Source organism: Mytilus trossulus, chromosome 1, assembly GCF_036588685.1.
Source record: "Mytilus trossulus isolate FHL-02 chromosome 1, PNRI_Mtr1.1.1.hap1, whole genome shotgun sequence".
In the NCBI taxonomy this organism is placed as follows: Eukaryota; Metazoa; Mollusca; class Bivalvia; order Mytilida; family Mytilidae; genus Mytilus; species Mytilus trossulus.
The window spans coordinates 102,184,236-102,209,798 of record NC_086373.1 but is presented as its reverse complement, the minus strand read 5'-3'; the positions used below and the strand labels follow the sequence as shown (position 1 = coordinate 102,209,798).

At 32.0% G+C, this 25,563-nt stretch overlaps 1 protein-coding gene across 1 annotated transcript; it reads left to right on the top strand.

The window, feature by feature from the left end:
• The first annotated feature begins 4,543 nt into the window (after nt 1–4,543).
• On the top strand, nt 4,544–16,944 carry LOC134711471 (lachesin-like). The gene is made up of 7 exons (XM_063572077.1): nt 4,544–4,659; nt 6,845–6,909; nt 10,174–10,286; nt 12,415–12,673; nt 14,275–15,119; nt 16,199–16,455; nt 16,699–16,944. Exons 2-5 carry the CDS (start codon nt 6,852–6,854, stop codon nt 14,448–14,450), a joined length of 606 nt encoding a protein of 201 aa, XP_063428147.1. The 5' UTR covers nt 4,544–4,659; nt 6,845–6,851; the 3' UTR covers nt 14,451–15,119; nt 16,199–16,455; nt 16,699–16,944.
• The last annotated feature ends 8,619 nt before the right edge of the window (nt 16,945–25,563 follow it).

Genomic DNA, 25,563 nt, shown 5'->3' with positions numbered 1-25,563 from the left:
ATACAAACACATAGAAGAGATGTATAAGTACCGAGCCACATCAAACGGATATCACATAAAACCATTCAACAGTAAAAGTAATATTGATTATAGAACAAAGACAAATGAAAGAACTATAACACACGTTGTTAAGATGATAAACAACATCAGCACGCAGAATCTGTACTCCAAGACCATCGTTTATTATTTGAGAAGTTGATACGGACTATTTATCAACAAGGTCTTGGTACCTCCCGATGTACTTTTTTAGAAAAAAGGACGAGACGTTCTTTGACATACCCCTGGTTGATCAACTGTCTACTCAGACACTGATGACGTTTTACAAAGTATGAGTAGGAGCTGCAAGCTCTTGAATATCGAATAAGTTGGGAAATATATATCCCATATGCAGGTGAAGTTGGTATATTGCTACTAAGGTGGGGGGAATTCATAATTTCAAAATCAAAATCGTCTCGTTTGTCATAGATTCTGGTACTGAGATGACTGTAAGTCAAATTCGAGATATAAGTCTAAAAATGAGGCAGAGGAAGCCGTGTCTGTTGTTTCTTTAATCTGTAGTTCTGGGGGATATATTAATGGAACCCAATCAGAAAAATGCGGATTGTTTATGGAAAGGACATCATCAGTATATCTGAAAGTGAAATTAAATAATCTAGTTTCTTTGATCCTCTTGTCTTTGACAAATGTCTGGAAGCACTCCGATTCATATGAAAATAAGAAGAGGTCGGCAAGAAGAGGCGCACAGTTTGTTCCCATAGAAATACCGACAATTTGTTGGAAAAGTCTACCTTCAAGCTCAACAAATATGTTGTCGATATGAAACTCCAGCATATTGACCTCTTGTTCTTCTGTGTAGCATATTTTACCTTTTTGTTTGTCACTATTAACGAAATATGCCTTATGAAATCCCAAAATAATAAATTTATAGCGTATGCTATCATTTTTATGTTGAAAGGCATTGTGGATTATTTCTTTTAGGCGATTTTTCAATTTTACATGGGGAATGGTGGTATACAGGGTCGAAAAATCAAAAGTTTTGATGGACTAATTCCAGAAAAAGACCGAGATTTAAAATTGTCTAGAAGTTCTTTAGAATTTTTAAGAATTCACATATGGTTAATACCACTACGCGAGTAAATAGTTTCACAGTATTTCTGAAGACCCTCTTTCAATGCGGACAGAATTTTTTGTCAATCTGATGAACAATTCTTTAGTGGAGCATGAAGATGAGCCAGAAATATACCATTGTTTGTACGGAATTTTAATGAAGCTTTGGTATCTAATAAAAACAAGGTAAGTCCTTCGATTTGGTGTTCAATGTAAAATTTATTGAAGCCAGGAAGAACTTATGATTTACTAAAATCTCATCCTTGTCAAATGATATGTCTTTGTATGTGGGATTACCTGAGTGCTCCTTTATACCCAATTCTTTTACAAGACATTCGTAGTAATACGATTTACATACAAAGACAATATTATTTGAAGCTTTGTCCGCAGGAACAACAACATACTTATCATGAAGAGTTGATAGACATTTGATGGCCTCTTTGTCTCTGAAAACGGACTTTGGTCGATCGTTCACACAGTTTTTCAACTTGTGAATGCGAATGATAATTGTAAGAAGATAAATGTAAACCTCAATAATCTTAGAGTGGATTCAAAGTGTGTTAAGGGATTAGTTTACTAGCTTCAACATTCTAGAGTTTATCAATTTAGAAAAACAAGCAATTTTACAATTCAACATAAGAACAGTATAATATATTAATAGTATCAGTTAAAGATGGACGAGCACAAACATGTGTGACATTTAACCAACCATATTTAATATCATTGTTAATTGTTTTTGTTTATTTTTTACTTTAGTCCATGTCATTTCAGTCCAGATTTATTTAATTCTGACCAGGTGAAACTATAACCTATAACTTTCTCATGGAACGTTCTGCCCAGTAAAATCTTCAACCGAAAAAAAATTAATACTTGTGATAAAATTAATGTTGGAGCATTGTTTTATAATTTAAAAAAAATTATATGATTGAGGGAAAAACTTAATTGAAGTCAAGTTTAAAGAATAAATGAAAAGACAAACAAAATTTGAGTTCTTTGAACTTTTAGCAACTCCTAGTAAAAGATGGGTTTTTCAACATGACAAATCTTGTTTAAGACTTAATTTATCTTTTGTTCTTTTATTTGTCGTTTTCGAATACAGGATGTATGAAACATCAATTTAATAAAAGCACGTTAAATCCACACATCTTTAATGTAGCATGTAATTGAATTTTACAATTTTCACTAAATAGGATGAACTATTATTTCACAATAACGCTGGAACCCGGATGTACTTTAAGCCAGTTTAAATGATTAATACTTGTACTCAAATATGGGTTTTCTATCTATACGCTTTAATAAGCAGATTCGAAATTTTAGAACGTAGATCTTCGTTTTTTAATGATGTCAGCGTAAATGGTTATGTTCGTAATATTGGTCTTATACAATTGTCATGTCTGGTGAAGGTACAATAATAGGATATTTATAAAAATATTCTCTGAGTATCTTCAAGTATGAGTCTCAGTATTTAATGATTCAGCGATGTTCTTAATTGTTAGGCACCTACACAGATACTTCTTCTTTAAAAAAAAAAGAAGATTTCGAAATCGCAATATGTGTTTGTAGTATTTCACCTTACACTTGCATTTTATTAGCAAAGTAACAACACAAAAACTAAATGGTCATATTCAATTCTGTTATTGCGTTCCGTTTTACAACTGTTATTGTTTGAAAATTTGAGCTTGATCCAAAACATTTAACTAAACAAAATTAAGCTATTTGAAATTCAAAACTGTTTTTTTCATTACATAAATTTCTTTTTGGCAATTTTGATACAACCGAAAAATAAACACATTTGGTATACAATAAAAGTCAAATCAACACTTTTTAATTTAATGCGTCCGTATGACTTTCCTGAATTGACTTTCACGTGGAATGCCCAAAGCCGAATATTTGAAAACCAAAGATTTATAAGAATCGCTGTTATGTAATTACTTTCATCAGAAACTCCAAAAGTCGAATTTATTAGCATCAAATACTTGTCAACGATACATTAAAGCAACAACCTTCTAGTGTTGTTATTTGATCTTGTCAATTACTTGAAAAGTTTATGTTCAGAGAAAAGAAGATGTGGTATGAATTACATTGAGAAAATTTTATATCTAGCAAATATGTGTTTACCAAATTCTATATTCAACTGTGAAGCGAAAATGTAATGTCTATGTGTTGCTTATCCTAGAGTGTCTATTTCACGGAGTAATCAAACATGTCATACTACGGCCATATTTTATCCATCATTTTCGTCGGAAAATGCATGCATCAAGTGAGAAATATGACAGTTGATTTCCAATTCAAAGGTCAGAATATAGGGCTTTGCGGTAAATTTTCAACATGTATATGGCCCAAACTTTTAAGACTTAAAACGTATACTAAATTTGTGTACTACCCCATCCTTCTCTTGGCGTCTCCCTCATAATTCAAGGCGTCTGCTAATTATGTTTACTTATACTAGCAACATTCCCAAGTTATGTCTCTATGAGAAGACTCATAACGATCATATCTAGGACCATGTACCAAACTAACTATCTATCAATATTATATATCTCCCCAAAAGAGGCGTATTTTGTGAAACCTCTAATGAACGGAAAACAACTGGGATATTCCTGACAAGGTGCAGACATTTTCTTGTGTAGAAAATGGTGGACTCAACCTGGTTGTATAGCTAGGTTAACATCTTACTCGTATGACATTTGCATAAAATTCCATTATATTGATATCGAAGTGTGAACAAAACAAAAATACATAATTGTTAATGACACAACACGCACATGTAATCATCTATCTTCTCAATATTATGATTTCAAGTTTTTAATTGTCAATTGTATTTCAGTCGAAAATTTTGAACATGTGAAACCCAAACTCTTTTGTATTTTAGTTATCGAAAGTAGTTTCAATGTTTTGCTCAATAAAAGTTTCTAACGAAAATCACATGTCTACAAACAGAATGTATAGTGAACAAAAATATTATATTGTTAAGAAACATACTATTTCTGAGAGCACAAAAAATAGTTGAAAAGGTGATGATTTATTATGTCAGTGCTTTTAGTGGACATGCAAACAAACTTCGAGTTCATTTATCTTTCTCACATCCCGACAAGAAGCGTTAGTCAGCAAGAAGGACCTAGTTTCTGGACTTGATTCTTCTTTTTACATTTAATGTGCGTGTTCACATACACAAGGTGTAGGAAAATCAGTGACAGCACATCACGGTTCTGAAAAATTGTATGTACCGGTACATGACAAAAATTGGATTTCAAACAACTTTAATTAAGTAAGAAAAAAACCCAATTGCACAATAATCCAGAAATCCGGTTGTACTTCTAACTATTTTTTTCCGTTTTAAATGATTCATGATACATTGTACCTGTGATTAAACATGTGTTTTCCAACTATTAATTGCAGCACGTGTCAAGACTTCATACGTATATATATATATATGGTTGAATTATGCCAGTGTTAACTGTGCTCGTGTCATTGAAATATTAAAATTGTTCTATCTTGTAAAGGTTGATACGTAAAAGGATATTCCAAGACATAATCGCAGAATAACTTAAGGTATGGAAATTTCTTGATATGGTATGGTGTTTCGTCCAATGGACTTTATTACATCACGCGTCCGTTGGGAAGCGAAAAGTTCAAATACCCTTTACATTCATTGTTTTTTATTATATATTATGACCAAAATAAGTGTTACAACAAGCACATTTGAAGTCCAACAAAAAACTGACCCTTTCAGTGGTCTCTTTTACTAAGAAGATTTTGAATATTTAGCATGTAGGCAGTATGACCCCACTCTCTTGTATTTTATTAGCAAAACTAAGAACACCATTAGTAAATGGTTAGAAGTGAGTGAAATTATATATAAATATTTCATTAGGGATCAGTGTTACAACAGGTTCTTGCCTAAATGTGACAAAATCAGTTCAATAAAAGAAATCGATCTACTTGAAATATTAATATTTACTTTTTTACTATGACGACGAATTAGTTAATTGCAAATTTCAATACTTTAGCAAAATAGATAATGGTTGGGGATAACATACTTCTTTATGATACACCAAGGGAACAACTACTATAATGCTGTAGCACATTCTTTTCAATGTTTTCACTAAAATACTTCATATGTTGATGTCGTATCAAGGACTAAGACGAAATGACTACATGTATATTGCTTTCAATGCTAACAATTATCATTGCCATTTTGTGATATTGATTTAGCAACACAACATTACAACAAACTGTCAAAATCATTTTCAGCAGGCTTGCCGCATCAGGTCTGTATCATAATCATTTGAAGTCCCGCCAAAAACGAAATTGAAAAGCATGGAAACCCTTAAACTCCAAACTCTGTCAAATACGACTTTGACTAGTTTTGCCTAGGGCTAGAGCAAGCACTGGTTCCTTGGATAGTTGTGTGCAATGTATATACAGTAAATATACATATGATGATCATAATGTTTAGTGTTCACGAATAGACGATGCATTTCAACACTGTAATTAAAAAAACTAGAATTACTTGTCAGCATTGATATTTCTTTTAAAATTTTTTTTTATAATACTTGCCGAAAAAAGTTAATAAACAAAAATACTAATCTCCAGGGAAAATTTAAACGAAATTCCCTATTCAAATGACAAAATTAAACGATAAAATACATCAAACGAATGGACAACAACAAAGTTATTGACATGTCAATTTTAATGAAATTATTCTACTCTTAGTTTTGTAAAAAAGAAAAACAGTTATAACAAAAAGATTACATATTAAAATGCCAATATAGTAGATTTTGTCATTCGCACAAACAGAAGAGACTTGCGGCAAATTTTATCTGAGATCGATTTGGCTATTAGTTATATGAATGTTCTTCTGGGTTATATAGCACCTCCCCTGTTTCGATGCTCCTTCATTCGTGGCTTTGAATTATTCGGCGTTATGCGTTCCTAATTAAGGTTTACCCAGAAATGCGCTGTGGACATAATGTTATCTAGTTCCCGATGTTAAAAATTCAGAAGAACTTTATCGAACATAAATATAAGCAGATGCTGTATAAATGTCTATGGGATAACTATCCATCAGAAACCGTACTAGGCGATACAACCGACGAAGTTACACAAAGAAGCATTCAATTATTAAATAAACAAAACAACATAAGAAGACTCGTTACATCCAAAATTATGAGATCTACAAAAATATTGAAACATCTTATCAAAAAGTCAACATTAAACATATGTCTGACAATATTAAAATATTTATTCAAATAAAATAAAGAGCATATCTAACACAAAAGATGTCTAACCAAATAATAAACATAAAACACACGTAACACAATATTTAGATATCTAACCGAATAATTATCATAAATTACATTACACAATATTGCTATTATAATTATATTATATTATAAAGTATTTGACATTTAACATGTGTCAGACAATATGCAGATATTTATTCAAATAAATAGCATAAAACATATGAAACACTACATTTATATATTGTATTTAATAATTAACATAATACATATGTATCGCAATAGTAAGATATTTCCATAGATTGTATCAAATAGACAACATGATTCCTGGTGCTAGGATTAAATTTCTCAAGTGAAGATAATCGCTCGATGAAGAGAAAGAATCCTCATTTTTCATCAAAATGAGTTCAAGGGAACAGAAAAAACATAGATACCCTTGCAATATGAGGGATTTTAGTAATACTTTTTTCAACAGTCAACTTTCTATGTTACAGGCTGACAATGGTCGAGTTATTGGCAGGCTTTCTGTGTATGCTCAGCATCATATTCATAACATCAGGTAATTTTGAATTATTCAGGAAAATAAAACAATGATATAAACGGACAAAACGAACAAACCGAGGCTACATGAGGGTTATTGAAATATTAACATAATGATATATCAAGAACGAATTGATCAAACAGTAATACCGTAGGGCCCTTTATAGCTTGTTGTTCAGTGTGAGCCAAGGCTCCGTGTTGAAGGCCGTACTTTAACCTATAATAGTTTAATTTTTAAATTGTTATTTGGATGGAGAGTTGTCTCAATGGCACTCACACCACATCTTCCTATATCTATTGTCTATCCCTAATTCATGTATTTGGTTTTGATGTTATATTTGTTATTCTCGTGGTATTTTGTCTGATGCTTGGTCCGTTTCTGAGTGTGTTGCGTTTCGGTGTTGTGTCGTTGTTCTCCTCTTATATTTAATTGGTTTCCCTCAGTTTTAGTTTGTTACTCCGATTTCGTTTTTTGTCCATGGATTTATGAGTTTTGAACAGCGGTATATACTGTTGCCTTTATTTAGTGGATTATGTTCGCGTTAGGTTTGATTGTATGACAATAACAATATTCTCTTGCAATTTGATTATCTAAATTATGTTTGGAGAAAATTCTTATCAAATTTTAAATGCTCTTATTGCGACCTATCATTCTGGTTGTTCGTGTGCAGGCTTCGATTTGCTCTTTGTATAACTTGTTTGTCATTTTATTGGTATCTATGATGATTTGTTTTACCCTCTACATTGCTGAATACATACACGAACGCCGAAAAACTGAATATGACAAATGAACCTAAAATTATTGTTATTTATAAGTCCTAGTAAAATAATTGGCTTTTTAACTATTTTGATATGAGCGTCACTGATGAGTCTTATGTAGACGAAACGCGCGTCTGGCGTATAAAATTGTAATCCTGGTACTTTTGATAACTATTTACACCACTGGGTCGATGCCACTGCTGGTGGACGTTTCGTCCCCGAGGGTATCACCAGCCCAGTAGTCAGCACTTCGGTGTTGGCATGAATATCAATTCTATGGTCGATTTTATAAATTTTCTGTTTACAAAACTTAGAATTTTTCGAAAAACTAAGGATTTTCTTACCCCAGGAGTAGATTACCTTAGCCGTATTTGGCACAACTTTTTGGAATTTTGGGTCCTCAATGCTCTTCAACTTTGTATTTATTTGGCTTTTTAACTATTTTGATATGAGCGTCACTGATGAGTCTTATGTAGACGAAACGCGCGTCTGGCGTATAAAATTGTAATCCTGGTACTTTTGATAACTATTTACACCACTGGGTCGATGCCACTGCTGGTGGACGTTTCGTCCCCCAGGATATCACCAGCCCAGTAGTCAGCACTTCGGTGTTGGCATGAATATCAATTATATGGTCATTTTTATAAATTTTCTGTTTACAAAACTTAGAATTTTTCGAAAAACTAAGGATTTTCTTACCCCAGGAGTAGATTACCTTAGCCGTATTTGGCACAACTTTTTGGAATTTTGGGTCCTCAATGCTCTTCAACTTTGTATTTATTTGGCTTTTTAACTATTTTGATATGAGCGTCACTGATGAGTCTTATGTAGACGAAACGCGCGTCTGGCGTATAAAATTGTAATCCTGGTACTTTTGATAACTATTTACACCACTGGGTCGATGCCACTGCTGGTGGACGTTTCGTCCCCCAGGATATCACCAGCCCAGTAGTCAGCACTTCGGTGTTGGCATGAATATCAATTATATGGTCATTTTTATAAATTTTCTGTTTACAAAACTTAGAATTTTTCGAAAAACTAAGGATTTTCTTACCCCAGGAGTAGATTACCTTAGCCGTATTAAGCACAACTTTTTGGAATTTTGGGTCCTCAATGCTCTTCAACTTTGTATTTATTTGGCTTTTTAACTATTTTGATATGAGCGTCACTGATGAGTCTTATGTAGACGAAACGCGCGTCTGGCGTATAAAATTGTAATCCTGGTACTTTTGATAACTATTAGTAGTATTCAATATTAACGTCACATGTTAGATTTTGAATATGTTAAAGTATTATACACTAGTAACATGACATGTTAAATTTTGGAAAAGTAAATTTAGTATTCAATAGTAACGTCACATGTTAGATAAAAGATTTTTGTAAATATTGTGGCCTCGACTATGATTAAAAAACATTTATTTCGATTTGCACCTCTGGTGCAATACTGTTAGTAAGTGTTGAATGTTATATTTGCACGTTAATAACTATATTGATATTGGAAAATTGAATCAGTGCTACCTATGACTGTTTTGTTCTGTAAAAGTCTTCCGCTATCTGCGAGTTCGCATACGTACACATCTCGGTTTTTTAAGTCGTTATCAAATTGCAAGCTGATCAGATCCATCTGATCATCGTGCTACACTGAATTCAAATCATTGGCTCGTATTATATAAATTTTGTTCAGATTAGGTATTGGAAGTAAATAAAGGAAACAGTAGTAAATCGATGTTCGAAATTCATAAATCGATTGAGATAAAAACAAATCCGAGTTACAAACTAAAACTGTGGGTAACACATCAAACATGAGAGTAGAACAACAGACACACAACACTTAAAAGTGCTACACACAGACACAAACTGTAATATAACAATTGCCAATTTCCTGACTTAATACAGGATGTTTTAAGACAAAAAAAGGTGGGTTGAACCTGGTTTTATTGCTAGCCAAACCTCCCGCTTTTATGGCAAGGTTAAATATAATTAAAATGACATGCAATGAAATGATTTCATGACGGGACTACACTAATAATAAATGGGAGAACATATACGACATAGAAACACACAAACAATTATAGTTATCAAAAGGTACCAGGTTAATAATTTAATACGCCAGACGCGTAATCCTTTACCCAACACTAGTCAGTGACGCTCGGATAAAAAAATATTTAAAGCCAAAATAAGTTCAATGTTGAAGAGCATTGATGCCAACAATTCCAAAAAAATCCGTATACGGCTGAGGTTATCTGCCTTGGATCAGAACATCATTAGTATTAAGAATAACTCATACTTTTTCAAACAGTAAATTTATATAAATGACTATATAATAGATACACATGATAACACCGAAGTGGTGATTTAAAACTATAGTTTAAAAACGTATACATAAAACAATCTAAACCAGAGCATAAAAATGCACAGCCGAGTTAGCCTAAATATTCAGTTTTGAAAAAGAAAAATACTTCAACAATGTTTTAAAGGCGAAGAATGTTTTCCCTGTTGAATACTTCTCTTTCCATTATTTCAGCCAATGTTGTCGAACGACCAACAATAGTAGCTGATAATTCACCAGTAGTGCGAAGACAAGGCCAGACAGCGTATCTGAGTTGTGCTGTCATAAATGTTAGGTTACCACAACAGGTATATCACATGAACAATTCATTACATATAATCCTTTATGAAAAGTTTGTTGATACCTTACCATAAGGTTGAAGCTACCGGTAACTTGCAATAGTCATTTTTGTTCGCCAAAATAGCTGAAAATTGTTCACCAGTGTTTTGTGACAAAAAAAAATATGCCGAAAGCTCGTTCTAAATTATATCAATAGTAAAAAACAAATGCAAGGGCTATGGACTTGAAAGAACAGTATAGTCAGGCTGAACAGCAGGCCCAAATTTTGTTGAAACTTCATTGAAAACTTTATAGCATGCCATTACTATTATATGTAGCTTATTCCCAATACTTAGCATACTTCATCCACTAAAACAGACTTCCTACTTCTTTTCATTTTAAATAGGTGGTGATTTATAATGTTGGTTTCTTATGTAAAAAGTAAATTGATGTTATTTATTATAAATGTCTGAGCTATATATGATGCAATAAGCTTCTAGAACAAGCCATACATGTGCATTGATCATCTCTCTGGTAGTCATTTAAGACATATTTTTGCATGCAAATTTATTTCGAAATGTGAATTGGTTAGCTACTAATAAATTATTTTTACAAAATTTATTCGAAAAAAATCCGCCATTATTGAAAATACCAATTGTGTTACTCCCGTTCTGGTCTTAGGTTTAGCTAGCTATAAAATCTTTTTACACAATAATGTTATGCATGAATTGTCTTCTTATCTGCAATTTTATATATGCAAAAAAGGACCATATGTTTACAAAAATAGTATTCTTTACATTGGATTAATATTTTAAATAATGTTATGCTTAACTCGTATAAAAAATGAAACTGTTGTCATGCCCTAATCCCAGTTCCTTTATAATTCACCATTAAATAAACTTTTTTTCTCTTCTTGACTTTTTGTCATTTGAATCTGTTTAGAAATTCATCAGTTAATTCGGAATTCTACATCGAGTTTATTAATAGATATACATAAATTTATATTAAGTTTTTTCGTTTTGTTTATTGGTCAAAGTTTATACTTCTCTCTTTTGCATTCATTTTCTGCAAATTGTTTTATTTATAACAAGAAATCATATTTATCAAACAATGGTTCCTTTCAACAGATATAACTTTTGTAAAATTTAGAAGCAAACTTTAAGCAATTGAGTAATTTTTTTAAATAAGAAAACCTATACAAGTGTTATTTCATAGTCATTAATGTAATACGGTGTATATCACTTTTAAATCCTATTCAATCCATTCCATTCCTGTTTTTTTTCCGTTAGTTTTAATTTGTTTGCGATATGAAACCTTTTTACCTGCATTGCGAAATTTAACGGAAGTGACGTGTGAATCATCTAGTATTAACGATAACAGATCGGATATGAAAGATTAGCTCTCAATAATATATGTACACAGCCAAGAAACCCTTAAACAATCATGCATTTATACTAGTTCTTAGCTGCAAACCTTGGAAATAAACGTTTATAAATGCATTTGTTCCTGCTAAGAATAGATAATGATAGACATGCAATCTCCTTTTTTGGAAACAATACGATGACACAGATATGTTAAGCATACATCAATTAAACAACTAAACAACACAGCACATTGCGTTCATAAGAGTTAATAATGCATGTTCAATTTGTTCTAAGATGTATGCAAATGGTGGCCACTCGACGATTTTAAAAACATTGAATATGTTTAGCATGACTAGGCGATAATGTTCATTTTAATTTCATGATTAGCAAAATGGGAAAAATGACAGTTTCTAATTGTATAGTGTCATTCTTTTTAAAAATATTATAAAATCACACTCTTCTTATATTGTAAAAAAAATAGCACAATGTTGACTGCTGTATTATTGACCTTCGTACCTGTTATGTTTGTTTGTTTTGTTCACGCATCGTTATCAATATGATGGAATTTGATGTAACTGTCATACAAGTAGGAGATTCCGCTGATTATAACAACAGATTCAATCCACCATTTTCTACATAAGAAAATGTCTGTATCGAGTCAGAAATATGACAGTTGTTATTCCTTCATTAGATGTGTTTGAGCTTTCGATTTTGCCATTTGATTAAGGACTTTCCGTTGTTAATTTTCCTCAGATTTTACTTTTTTTCGTTAACAATACATCTAATCTTAAAGGTACAATGGATTAAACGGACCACACCAACTGGGGACCCTTTGCATATTTCTTCGAACGAAAAAATTCGAGTAGGTTCTGTAGTCGGAGGTAGCAGAAAATATGAAGTGATGAAATACAAATACGACAACCGTGAAATATATCAACTGATCATACAGTCAGTTACAGAGACAGACGCAGGAAATTATACATGTCAAATGTATTTGCCTGATCAAAATTATAAGGAATGGCCCCAAAAGAACGTCGATTTAATTGTGTTTGGTAAGTTTATTTCTATAGCTCGAACCATGTTCAAAGCACATCTGTTTATACAAAAACGGGACTAATGTTTAGCATGAAGGTAGCTTTTTTCAAACGCACAATAACCAGCGCTGTTTAGAAATATAAAAAGAAATGTCTAAATAAATGTCCAATACCGTATGATATTCAATGAAACTATAGATAGGCGTACGGGGTTCACCAATGAGTTAAATCAATACAAAATAGTATCGACAAGATAAAATTATTAAACAATTTAAACAAAAAAACCAACGGTCGTTTTTTTTTATTTGCTTCTTCAAATAAAAAAAAACTAAAACCGTTTTGATAAAAGACGTGTCCACTACTTAATCAAGGCAAATTTTACACATAATTCGATGAAGCGTTTAATTTTGTTAATTAAATGTCATAGATATTAAATACTTTTATTCTATGTTGCTGTAATATTCTTGCTGATTTCCTTTAAATTTATTTCAAGCTGAGGATCTAATAAAAATGAAAACAAAACTTTTAAAATTTAAAAAAGCGCTTTTCTGATTTTCCTTTATCATGAAAGTCAAAGCCAAATACTTGAAAGCATAGAGCTAAAAAGAACTATACGACAAAAAGCAGGAATTGGTAAAAATAGCTGAATCTATCTAAGGTCAACCTCGAATGAGGCAGTTGAAGCCTTGATTTCTTTATAATTTAAAAGCATTATCAACGAACAATTTTGTAAAGGTTTGCTATAAATAATGGAGGAACCGAAGTAATCAGGTCGGATTTTCGAACGAGACCGTTCATCCCTGTTAGGTGCTGTAGCCATGAAATTTTGTTAGAGCGAGTGTAACTTATTAAGAGAAGTAATTAAACAACATACGTATTTTTACTTGGGACAGGAATATGCTAAATGCTGCAAGGTTAAGCAGGTTAAATTAATTTGGATAAAACTTTACCTTTAATGTAGAATTAGTCCTTTAAGGATTTCAAATAAAGTTTAAAAATGGTATATCCAAATTGACGAAATTGTAATCAATCGATTAGGTATTTTGTTCCCAGTACTAGCTATTCTGTATGAGTCAGTTAACCTTTATAAATTATATGATCTATATTATTAACTTATGGAAACGAAAAGCGACATACCAACCACGTTCCATTTTTGTAATAGATCAAATGAATCATAGCAGCCTAGTAACTTAATCATATAACCAAACAAAGTAAAAAGTATGAAATTCATCGTCCATGTTGGTTCCTTTTGATAGTTAAATAACTGTGTTCCTGGAATAATTGTTGTGTTGCTATTTAAGTGAACTATCCATGTCAACACATTGTAAAGAGAGAAAAAGACACAGGCATGTATACAGCTCACAAAACAATTCTCAAACATACATGTATGTCCGTCGCAGGTGGAGTTTTTATTTTACAGAAACAAACAATGAAAGCACAGAATTTGAAATCTTTTGTTTTAATAATAGATTTTTGTGCGTGGCGTTGTGTACTGTTAGGATTGCGCTGTTTGGCCAAACACAACCGTCTTCATCACTTTTGGATTGAATAAATAACAAATAACAAATTGAATTGGAAAATTGTTGAATTCATTCTTAATTTAAAACTTTGTTTTTCAGCTCCTCCTACTTTCAAACCTGATAATCCCACCGAAATACAAGCCCAGTCGGGGGACAATATCACACTGGTGTGTGATGCTAATGGTTATCCTCTACCAAATATTACTTGGAAAAGAAACGACGGTGGACCACTGCCTAATGGTGAATTCCAGGAAAGGTTAAGTATAAGGATTTGATTTAACATCAACACACTAACGCCACGCCTTATATGAACTGATCATATATCGTAAAAGCATATACTTGACAGAATAAATAGCAAGTTGAGAATGGTACCGCTTGTAATACAACAGGAGCGCATTTTTCGACACTTAAAGAGAGGAAAAGATATCAAAAAGAAGGGCTAAAGACACAATGGACAATCAAACTTATAAGTCGAAAATTAACTGGCAATGCCATGGCAAAATTAATATAAAAGACAAAAAATAGTATACAAAACACAGCAAAGAAAACATGGGACTGGACAACATGATCCCCCTACGAAAAGATTTTGCTCTCAGGTGGTCAAGACAGATAAATATAGCATGCTCCACATGTGTCACTCGGTATGTGACTCATTTAAGTACAATCTAGTTTGGTCAATAAAGACTTGATCTAAAAAGAAATTATTCGCGTGAACATCTTTGATAAATACACTTTGTTGTAGGGTAGTATATACACAATTAGCGGAATAAGTGTTACCATTAGTGGGATGTTCATTTGCACTGCTGATAACGAGGTTAAGCCTTCAGCATCCTTCACAGTACAGCTTGATGTCACATTTGTTCCTGTCTGTACCGCTGTACAGGATGTAGTCGGTCAGGGACAAAACCAAAAATTTAATGCGAAATTAGAGTGCTTAGTTGCTGGTAAGATAACAATTTGAAATCAGGCACATTATGTTTCGTTTTCTCTTCTGAAATTTCCGTTTTTACATTTTGTTCTAATAAAAATGCATTACAATTAACCAAAAACAAGAGCCTTCTAGGATAAACATTGATGAAAAATAACATTTAGATGAATTCTCAGAATAACTTAGTAGTAATGTATATTGGAAATATTGCACCTGCATAATAATGTTCAGTGGAGAAATTTTAATTACATCTTTTAAGTTTTCTCTTGATTTTTTGTTCTGATAATATAGTAAAAGAGATAAATATAGGTGGGTTTTTTTTCGGAAATAAGAATCTTAGAACACTATTCCATTAATTTTTGTGTTATTTTTTTTTTAACTTTTAACATTTCCTGACCGGTGTGAGAAACAATTTCTCCTCACTAATCTGTTCTCATTAAATGATTTGTCGAACTTTGATTATGACGTCAAAATGTTTTGTTTTCTTCTCAATTTTCCTATTGTGACGTCATGAAAAAAGGTGACCTTGTCTGATGACGTCGCATATAAAGAGCAAAATTTGCAGCAAATCTTTGAAAAAGAACGATAAAAAGCATTAGAGAAACATATTCCGACACTATAACTCGTGTATTACGATATTTCTCCTCTCTCGACAGTTAAATCTTATTATCTAAAGGGCTCGGCAAGCCTCGCGCTTTAAATAATAAAATTTAACTGTCTCGAGTGGAGAAATATCGTAATACACTTGTTGCAATGTAAACATCTATATGTATCCACCTTAAAGGTTTAAAAACATGTATATTTAATCATTATAAAAAGCTGCCAAAAGAGCTAACTTATATTGTTTTTTTTAATGAATACGAAGGTTTATCTCGGAAACCGTTCCAATACTTGACAATCGTCAGTTGTAAGTGCTGGTTTATGTGATATATTGTTATCGCTCTATGAACTTTTTTATATTGTGTTATTTGTCTTTTGTTATTTAAGATATATGATTGCTATCTATAAACTTACTAGTTTGTTTTATTTTTGTATAAAACGTTGCCTATTAATTATTAATAATCAAAAAATTTAAATATTTGTTTTCATATTAAGCTAATCCTAGAGCAGAGGTTTCATGGTTCAAGGAAAATAGAGCAACAAAGGAAAGGGAAGAGATTCATGACGGTGAAAAATACAACCTTGATGAACAGTATTCAAACTATTCAAAACCGTTTGAGAGATGGTACACTCTGGCAATAAAAACTGTACAACGAAATGATTATGGAGATTATTATTGTACAGCGAGGAATGAATACGGAGAAAGTCAAGCAAAAGTTACACTGTTTAGTAGTTTTGGTTGACATATAATTGTGAGTTGTCAAATTTCAATTTTTGTCGTGTTTATGACCTGATGTTACTCAGAAAACAAACGTTAATTGTATTCTTATTGCTTACACATGTGTGGAAATTAAAGTAAGAAACTATCAGCATCAATAATATTTCGTGTCAGCAAAACAACAATGTTGATATTCTTCAAATATTTGTTTTTTGTCAATGTTAGATATATTTCGTTAGCTATACCATGTCTAAATTCTACGTCTTTTTTATTTCAGAAACCATGAATTGCCAATGGCCGAACGTACCATCACCTCGAGCCTCAGAAATCCTCGTCATTAGCCTTTTCTTCCTAAATTACTTTCCAAATGTTCAACCTCTGCATAATGTATAAAGACTGACAGCCGTGTAGCTTTATTGTTAATCACACTAGTAACAAGTGCCTCTCTTTTTCTGTGTCATGAAATAAATAGCTTTAATTTAAATTGTATTTAGTTTTATAGTTACATCTTGGCCGTGATACATGGTTGGATCGTACTCCTGTCTTCTGTGAAATTAATGACAATCTTGTGTAAATGTTTAAATTATTTGCGATTGGAACAGTTTGACTACATTTTGTATTTAAAATCAAGTTGTATTGTATTAAAAAAAAGGCAACGTAAGATTGTGATGTTTTGTGAAGATAACATATCTATTTCATTGATGATGTTTTCATGAATCAATGCTTCATGTTGAAGATCGTACTTTGAACTATTATGGTTTACTTTTACAAATTATTATTTGGATGGAGAGTTGTCTTATTGGCACTCATACCACATCTTCGTATATTTATTGACTACGCATTTAGTATACTACTTTTAGCCCAATAGTCACCTCTTCTGTGTTGACATGAATTATCATTGACATGTTCATTTTTCTCTTGATTTAATGGTTTTATTTTTGTTAATCCGAAACAGTACTGCTCATCTCTCCTAAATTAAGATTCCGTAAGTCATATATAGAATCAGAGATACCAAGTTCACGAGGGTTATAATTTGTAACGCACACGACCAAATACGAAGTTGAAAAGCATTGGAAAAAGGTAAAAATCACAGAAATACTGAACTCCGAGGAAAATTCAATCGAAAAACTCATTATCACAGGGCAAAATCAAATGACAAAACATATCAAACGAATGGACCTGAACTGTCATATTCCTGACTTGGTACAAGCATTTTTAAATGTAGAAAATGGTGGATTGAATCTGGTTTCATAGCGTTAAATTCTCACTTTCAGTCTCATCAAATTCCGATATATTTACAACGACGTGTAAACAAATCAGACATAATATTTTGAAAGTGTATTAACTAAAAAGAAAATGAAAAATATCAATGGTATTTTTTGTCGACACAAAATAGCTGATAACTAGAATGAGTATACAATCGAGATCGCCATTGCCGTTTTTTAATAGACTACTGGGCTGAGATCGTCATAAACGAGGCCAGACTACTCGGCTGATTAAACCACCTAGATAGTCTAAGACGAATTCAGACAATTGGACTGATTAACTCATCTGGATCGGCTAAGACAAATTCAGACGACCGGATTGATTAACCCACCTAGATCGGCTAAGACGAATTCAGACGACTGGAGTGATTATACCACAGAGATCTTTTCGAATTTATAAGCCAGGATCATGATAGATATAAGGAAACAACGTTGTAAGAAGATAAATGTTAACCCCAATAACCTTGAATTGGGTTCAAAGTGTGTAAAGGGGTTAATGTACTAGCTTGTAAATTCACGAAAATGAAATGAATGAGATTGCGAGAGTGAATTAGAAGTCATATTCGTTTTAGCAATTTAATTATTCAACATGAGCGCAGTAAAGTATGTAGAGAGTGGAATAATGAAAATAAAAGCTTTCTGTCGAGAGAAAAAATTAAGGTACATAACAGAATATAAAGAAGATATGATGGAGCACTAGTATAAGATTATAATACTTGTATCAGTTAAATATGGACGATCATAAACATGTGTGACATTTAATATCATTGGTTACTTTGGTTATTGTTTTCGTTACTAGTCTATTCAATTTCAGTCCAGATTTATTTACACCTTAAATGAAGCATGTAATAAAATTTTACAATTTTCACCTGATATAGTAAAATACTATTTAAAAATAATGCTTGATTCCAGATGTCCTTTTAGTCGGTTTAAATGATTCGTTTAAATTATTAATACTTGTAATCAAATGTGGGTTATTTATCTATAAGATTAAATAAGCGAGTTGAAAATTTTAGAACGTAGATCTTCGTTTTTGAATGATATCAGCGTAAAAGTTAATGCTTGTCATATTGGTATACAATTATCCCATCTGGTAAAGGTTAATGATGATAGGCTATTTTCAGATATAATTTCTAAATAGCTAAAAGTATGTTAATGCTTTTAATATTGGTATAAACTGTCCTATCTGGTAAAGGTTAATGATGATAGGATATTAATAATCTTTAAATAGCTAAAAGTATTACCATTTCATGATTCACCAATGTTCTTTATACATATTTATTGAACTTACTTAGTTAATACTCTGTTAAAACATGCACCCACACAGACACTTTGTCTCTTTAAAAAAGATGCTTTTGAAATCGTAGCATGTACAAGGTAGTATTTCACCACGCAACTGCATTTCATTAGAAAAATTACAATACAAAAGGTAAATGGTCATAATAAATTCTGTAATTGCGTTCAATATTTTTGGTGTGGATCGTGTTGCTCAGTCTTTAGTTTTCTATAATGTCATGTGTACTATTATTTGTCTGTTTGTCATTTTTAGCCATGGCGTTGTCAGTTTAATTTCGATCTTTGAGTTTGACTGTCCCTCTGGTATTGTTCGCCCCTCTTTTAATCAATAATCATTTTCACAACTATAATTCAAAGAAAATTTAAAAAAGTCAGTTTGATCCAAGACATTGAACTAAACTAAAGCTATTGAAATTCAAAACTGTTATTCAATTATTACAGAAGGATTTATTTTTTGCAATTTCGAAAAACCGAAAAATATACACATGTATTTGGTATATACAATAAAAAGATTCTCCTTGGACTGCAGATATTTTTGTTAACTTTTTTGATTTGATAGTCTTAAATTGCTTACAAAGCGAGTTAAAAAATAAAATATTGACGCCTGAGTTCTTGCTTGAAATGTTTTTTTTAGAAAACATATATTGAAATGTCAAATGACCTACATTGGACGCAAATTGAAATCTGGTAACTGCGTTTAGATCCAATTGTCTTTGCTATTTGTTGTCAATAACATGATGTCAACGTGATAAATAATGCTGCATGCGACATTTTCATTTTGATAAAATTGATGGAAATGTGTAATGTGTAAAAGGTTTTACTAGTTAAATATTTGAATGAATAGATACCAAACCCGCGATTCCCCTGTGATCAGGAAGAGTGTTCAATCTTTTATTTGATTAATTCAAAGGCATATGTAATATAGCAACTACTTATAATGTCCTTCCGTCCTAATACTTTTAAAAATATCTCCAAAAATGAGGCTTGGTTTGTGAAATGCTGTATTTTCAAAGCGCAACTTTAAATGATTGGATAACAACTGTAATATTCCTGACTGGGTACAAAACTTATGTAAAAAATGGTTGGTTAAACCTGATTGTATAACTAGATAAACCTCTCACTTGTATGGCAGTCACATAACATTCCATTATATTGACACCGATAGTTGAACATAACAAACGAACATAATAGGTTAAGGTTGCACTTTGTAAATACAGCTGTTTCTTAAAACCCGCCTCTTTTGGGGAGAAATTGAATATTCATAGAAAATTAATTTTGTTTACATACTTGTTCCCAGTTATGCTCTCTGTGTTCCATATCGCAGAGACAAAACTTGGGAATGTTACCAGTAAATAAACACGTGCATATTGTTTACATTGGAATCTGTGGTAACCTTTCATTCGAGGTAGGGGTAGTTAAGAAAATTAGTGTTAGTTTAAACTCTGAGAAGTTCAGGGCATATAAACGTTGAAAATATACCGCACAGCCCTATATTTTGACCTTTGAAAAAAATTGTGGTGCAAATAAACTTTCAATTCTAGGATAAGATTTTTTTCAAATCTTCATAGTACAAGTGGTACAGTTTTAGCCGTAACAGAAGTTCTTATGGGAAATTGCATTGTCAATACATTGTATTTACAGAAATGCAACCTATATAGGGTGAAAAAGGGGAACATTCAGAATTTAACCAAATTTGCTTTATTTCACAGATTTTAAAGAAATTAACTCAAATATGAAGTTTTATAAATATTTAATGAAGATTGATAGAATCCTGGGCCTTAGCTATGATGACTCGGCATATATTCACAGTTTACAGTATGCATAGTTTACTTAAAGTTCTGGATACAAAATTAATTCATAATATTTACATCTTTGTAAGTTAAATTGTTAAGAAGTGCTTATATTTACTCTTCGCAGTCATTGAAACTCATAGAAATTGCATTGTCAATATTAACAGAAATGCAACCTTAACGACACAACATGCACAAAAATGAATTACATGTTATAACCAACTATAATATTTTATTTATTGATAGCTTCACAGTTAACTTGTTAATTGCATTTCAGTCGAAAATTCTGAATAGGTAAAACACTAACTCATGTGCATTTTCGTTCTGGAAAGTAGTTTCAAAGTTTTGCTTAGAGAAAATAACACGACTATTAACAAAATTTAAAGTGAATAATAATGTTTCATTGTTAAGAAACACAATATTTCTAAGAGCACAAAAAAAATAATTGAAAACGTAATGGATCATTATGTATAGGTCAGTGCTTTCACTGGACATGCAAACAAACTTTGAGTTCATTTATCTTTTTTAAAATCACGACGATGATATGCTTCTGTAAAATTGTATGTACCGCTGCATGATCAAAATTGGGTCTGAAAAACTTTAATCAAATATAAAAAACACCAGTTGCACAATAATGCAGAAACACAGATGTACTTCTAACTAGATTTTTCCGTTTTAAATATGATTCATGATACTTGGGATTAAAAATGTGTTTTCCAACTATTCATTGCAGCACGTGTCAAGTCTTCGTACGTACATATATATATATATATTTAGTTGAATTATGCCAGTGTTAACTTGTATAATTGGCATTACAAAATTGTTCTTTACTGTAAAAGTTTGTACTTCAGAGGACATTCGCAGAAATAATCGCAGATTAACTAAAGGTATGGAAATTTCTTGATATGGTATGATGTTACGTTCAATGGACTATATTACACCACGCGTCCGTTAGGCGGCAAAAAGTTCAAATATCCTCTTACTAACAATGTTCTTTATTATAATTTACTAAACTGACCAAACTGAGTTACAACAAGCACACACACTTACCCTTTCAGTGATTTCTTTTACTTAGAAGATTTTGAATTTTCAGCATGCATGTAGTAGGACCCCACACTCTTGTATTTTATAAGCAAAACTAGGAACACGATTAGTAAATGGTTAGAAATGAGTGAAATTATATATAAATATTTCATTAGGAATCAGTGTCACAACGTGTTCATGCCTAAACGTGACAAGATCAGTTCAATAAAAGAAATCGATCTACTTGAAATTTTATTATACACTTTTTACTATGACGACGAATTAGTTAATTGCAAATTTCAATACATAAGCAAAATAGATACTCGTTGGGCATTAAATATTTGTTTGCGATACACCAAGGAACAACTATTATAATGCTGTGCCTTATTCTCTTCAGTGTTTTCATTAAAATGAACTTCATATGGTGATGTCGTATAAAGGACAAGGACGAAATGACTACATGTACGTTGCTTTCATTACTAACAATTATCATTGCCATTTTGGGATATTGATTTAGCAACACAACAGTAAAACAAACTGTCAAAATCATTTGCATCAGGCTTGCCGCATCAGATCTGTATTATAATCAGTTGAAGTCCCACCAAAAACCAAAATTGAAAAGCATTGAAACCCTAAAACTCCGAACTCTGCCAAATACGACTTTGCTTTTTTTGTCTAGGGATAGAGCAAACACTGGTTCTTTGGATAAATAAAGGCAACAGTAGTATACCGCTGTTCAAAAGTCATAAATCCATGGACAAAAAACAAAATCGGGGTAACAAACTAAAACCGAGGGAAACGCATTAAATATAAAAGGAGAACAACGACACAACACCGAAACGCAACACACACAGAAATGGACCAAGCAACAGACAAAACACCACGAGAATAACAAATATAACATCAAAACCAAATACATGAATTTGGGATAGACAAGTACCGTGCTACGTCTTATCTCAATATCTCAAAAATAAGAGAAAACACAAACGACTCAACGTTAAAATGCAACACACACAGAAACGAACAATATTATAACAATGGCCATCTTCCTGACTTGGTACAGGAAACTTTTAAAGTGGAATAAAAGTGGTGGGTTGAAACTGGTTTTGTGGGATGCCAAACCTCGCACTTTAATGGCAAAGTTAAATATAACATTGACATGACAACATAATATTACAGGACTACAATACAAATAAAAAGGAGATCATATTAGACAAAGAAAAGCATGATTAATAGATAACAAAAAGCATCAGGTTTAAAATTCAATACGCCAAAAACGCGTCTTGTCCACACAAGACTCATCAGTGACGCCCAGATATAAAAGATCGAAAGTGAAAAAAGTACAAAGTTGTACAGCACTGAAGATCAAAAGTTGAAAAGGTTTTGCCAAATACGGCATTGTTTGTATGCCCGGGATAAGAACATTCTTATTATATAGAACAATTCATGCTATTGCAAACAGTAGATAATTGTGTGCAATGTACATACAGATAGTATACATGTAATGATCATGATGTTTAGTATTTACGAATAGACTATGCATTTTAACACTGTAATTCAAACTAGAATTACTTGTCAGCATTGATATTTCTTTAAAAAAAATAATTTTATAATCCTTGGCTAAAAAAGTTAATTAACAAAAGAACTAAACTCGAGGGAAAATTCAAAACGAAATTCTCTAATCAAATGGCAAAATTAAACGATAAAATACATCAAACGAATGGACAACAACAAAGTTCATGACATTTGTCAATTTTACCCGATGACGGCTGACAAATTGGACCTCGTTATTTAAGTATTATAGATATTAAATAGACAACATAATTCCTGGGGATTAAATTTATCAAGTGAAAACAATCGCTTGATGAAGAGAAATTAATTTCTAGAGAACAGAAAAATCCATAGATATCCTTGCGATAGGAAGGATATTAGCAATATTTTTTTCAACCGTCAACTTTCTATGTTACAGGCTGAAAATGGTCGAATTATTGACAGGCTTCTTGTGTATGCTCGGCATTATATTCATAACATCAGGTAATTTAAATTATTCAGGAAAATAAAACAATGATACAAACGAACAAAACGAACAAATCGTAGCTACACGAGGGTTATTGGAAATATTAACATATCAATATATCAAGAACGAATTGATCAAGCAGTAATACCGTATTTTAGTGGATTATTCACCAGTCGGGTTCGGTTGTATGACAATAACGATATTTTCTCGCAATTTGATTATCTCTTACATAATTTTAAATGCTCTTATTGCAACCTATCATTCTGGTTGTTCGTGTTCAGGCTACAATTTGGTCTTTGGATAACTTGTTTGTCATTTTGTTGGTATCTATGATGAATTTATTTACGCTGAAAAACTGAATATGCCAAATGAACCTAAAATTGTTGTTATTTATAAGTCTAATAGTATTCAATATTAACGTCACATGTTAGATTTCGATTAGTCAATGTATTATACACTAGTCACATGACATGTTAAATTTTGGATATGTCAATCTAGTGTGCGATAGCTATGACATTTGTTAGTTATATGATTTTTGAAATATTTTGGCCTCGACTATGATTAAAAACATTTATTTTCGATTTGAACCTCCGATGCAATACTGCTAGTTAGTGTTGAATGTAATATTTGCACGTTAGTATTTATGCTGATGTTGGAAAAGTGTATCAGTGCTACCTATGCATGTTTTTTCTATAATAGTCCTTCGTTATCTGCGCGCTAGAATGTACATACGTTTCGTTTTTTTTTAAGTCGTTACCAAATTTCAAGCTGATCAGATCCATCTGATCATCGTGCTACATTGAATTCAAAGTCACTGGCTCGTATTCTATAAAATATTTTCAGATTAGGTATTGGCAGTAAATAAAGGCAAGAATAGTATACCGATGTTCCAAATTCATAAATCGATTGAAATAAACTCAAATCCGGGTTATGAACTAAAACTGAGGGAAACACATCAAATGTAAGAGGAAAACTACGACACAACAGAAACACAACACTAAAAAGTTACACACACAGAAACAAATAATATAACAATGGCAATTTCCTGACTTGGTACAGGACATTTTAAGAAAATAGAAAGGTGGATTGAACCTGGTAATGTGGCACGCCAAACCAACCGCTTTTATGGCAACGTTGAATATAATTAAAATGATTAGATTTCATGACAGGACTACAATAATCATAAATGGCAGAACATATAGGACAGAGAAACATACAAACAATAACTATCAAAAGGTACCAGGTTTATAAGTTAATACGCCAAACGCATATCGATCTACACCGGACTAATTAGTGACGCTCGGATCAAAAATATTTAAAGCCAAAACAAGTTCAAAGTTGAAGAGATATGAGGCCAAAGGTTTCAAAAAGGTGTGCCTAATACGGTAAGGTTATATGCCTGGGATCAGAACATCCTTAGTATTTAGAATAATTCTTACTTTTTGCAAACAGTAAATTTATAAATATGACTATATAATAGATATACATGATAACATCGAAGTGGTGACTATCTACAGAATAAAAATGTATACATAAAACAATCTACACCAGCACATAAAAAAATCACAGCCGAGTTAGCCTAAATATGCAGTTTTGAAACAGAAAAAAGAAAAGTATTTTCACATTTTTTTCCCCTGTTGAATACTTCTGTTTCGAATTTTTCAGCGAATGATGTCGGACGACCAGCAATAGTAGCTGATAATTTACCAGTAGTGCAAAGACAAGGTCAGACAGCGTATCTGAATTGTGCT

Bases quoted from the DNA above. Each gene is read 5' to 3' on its own strand.
- LOC134711471 (XM_063572077.1), top strand. From the start codon at position 6,852: ATGGTCGAGTTATTGGCAGGCTTTCTGTGTATGCTCAGCATCATATTC. The intron at 6,910-10,173 runs GTAATTTTGAAT...CCATTATTTCAG, and splicing joins CATCATATTCATAACATCAG to CCAATGTTGTCGAACGACCA. The intron at 10,287-12,414 runs GTATATCACATG...CTAATCTTAAAG, and splicing joins ATGTTAGGTTACCACAACAG to GTACAATGGATTAAACGGAC.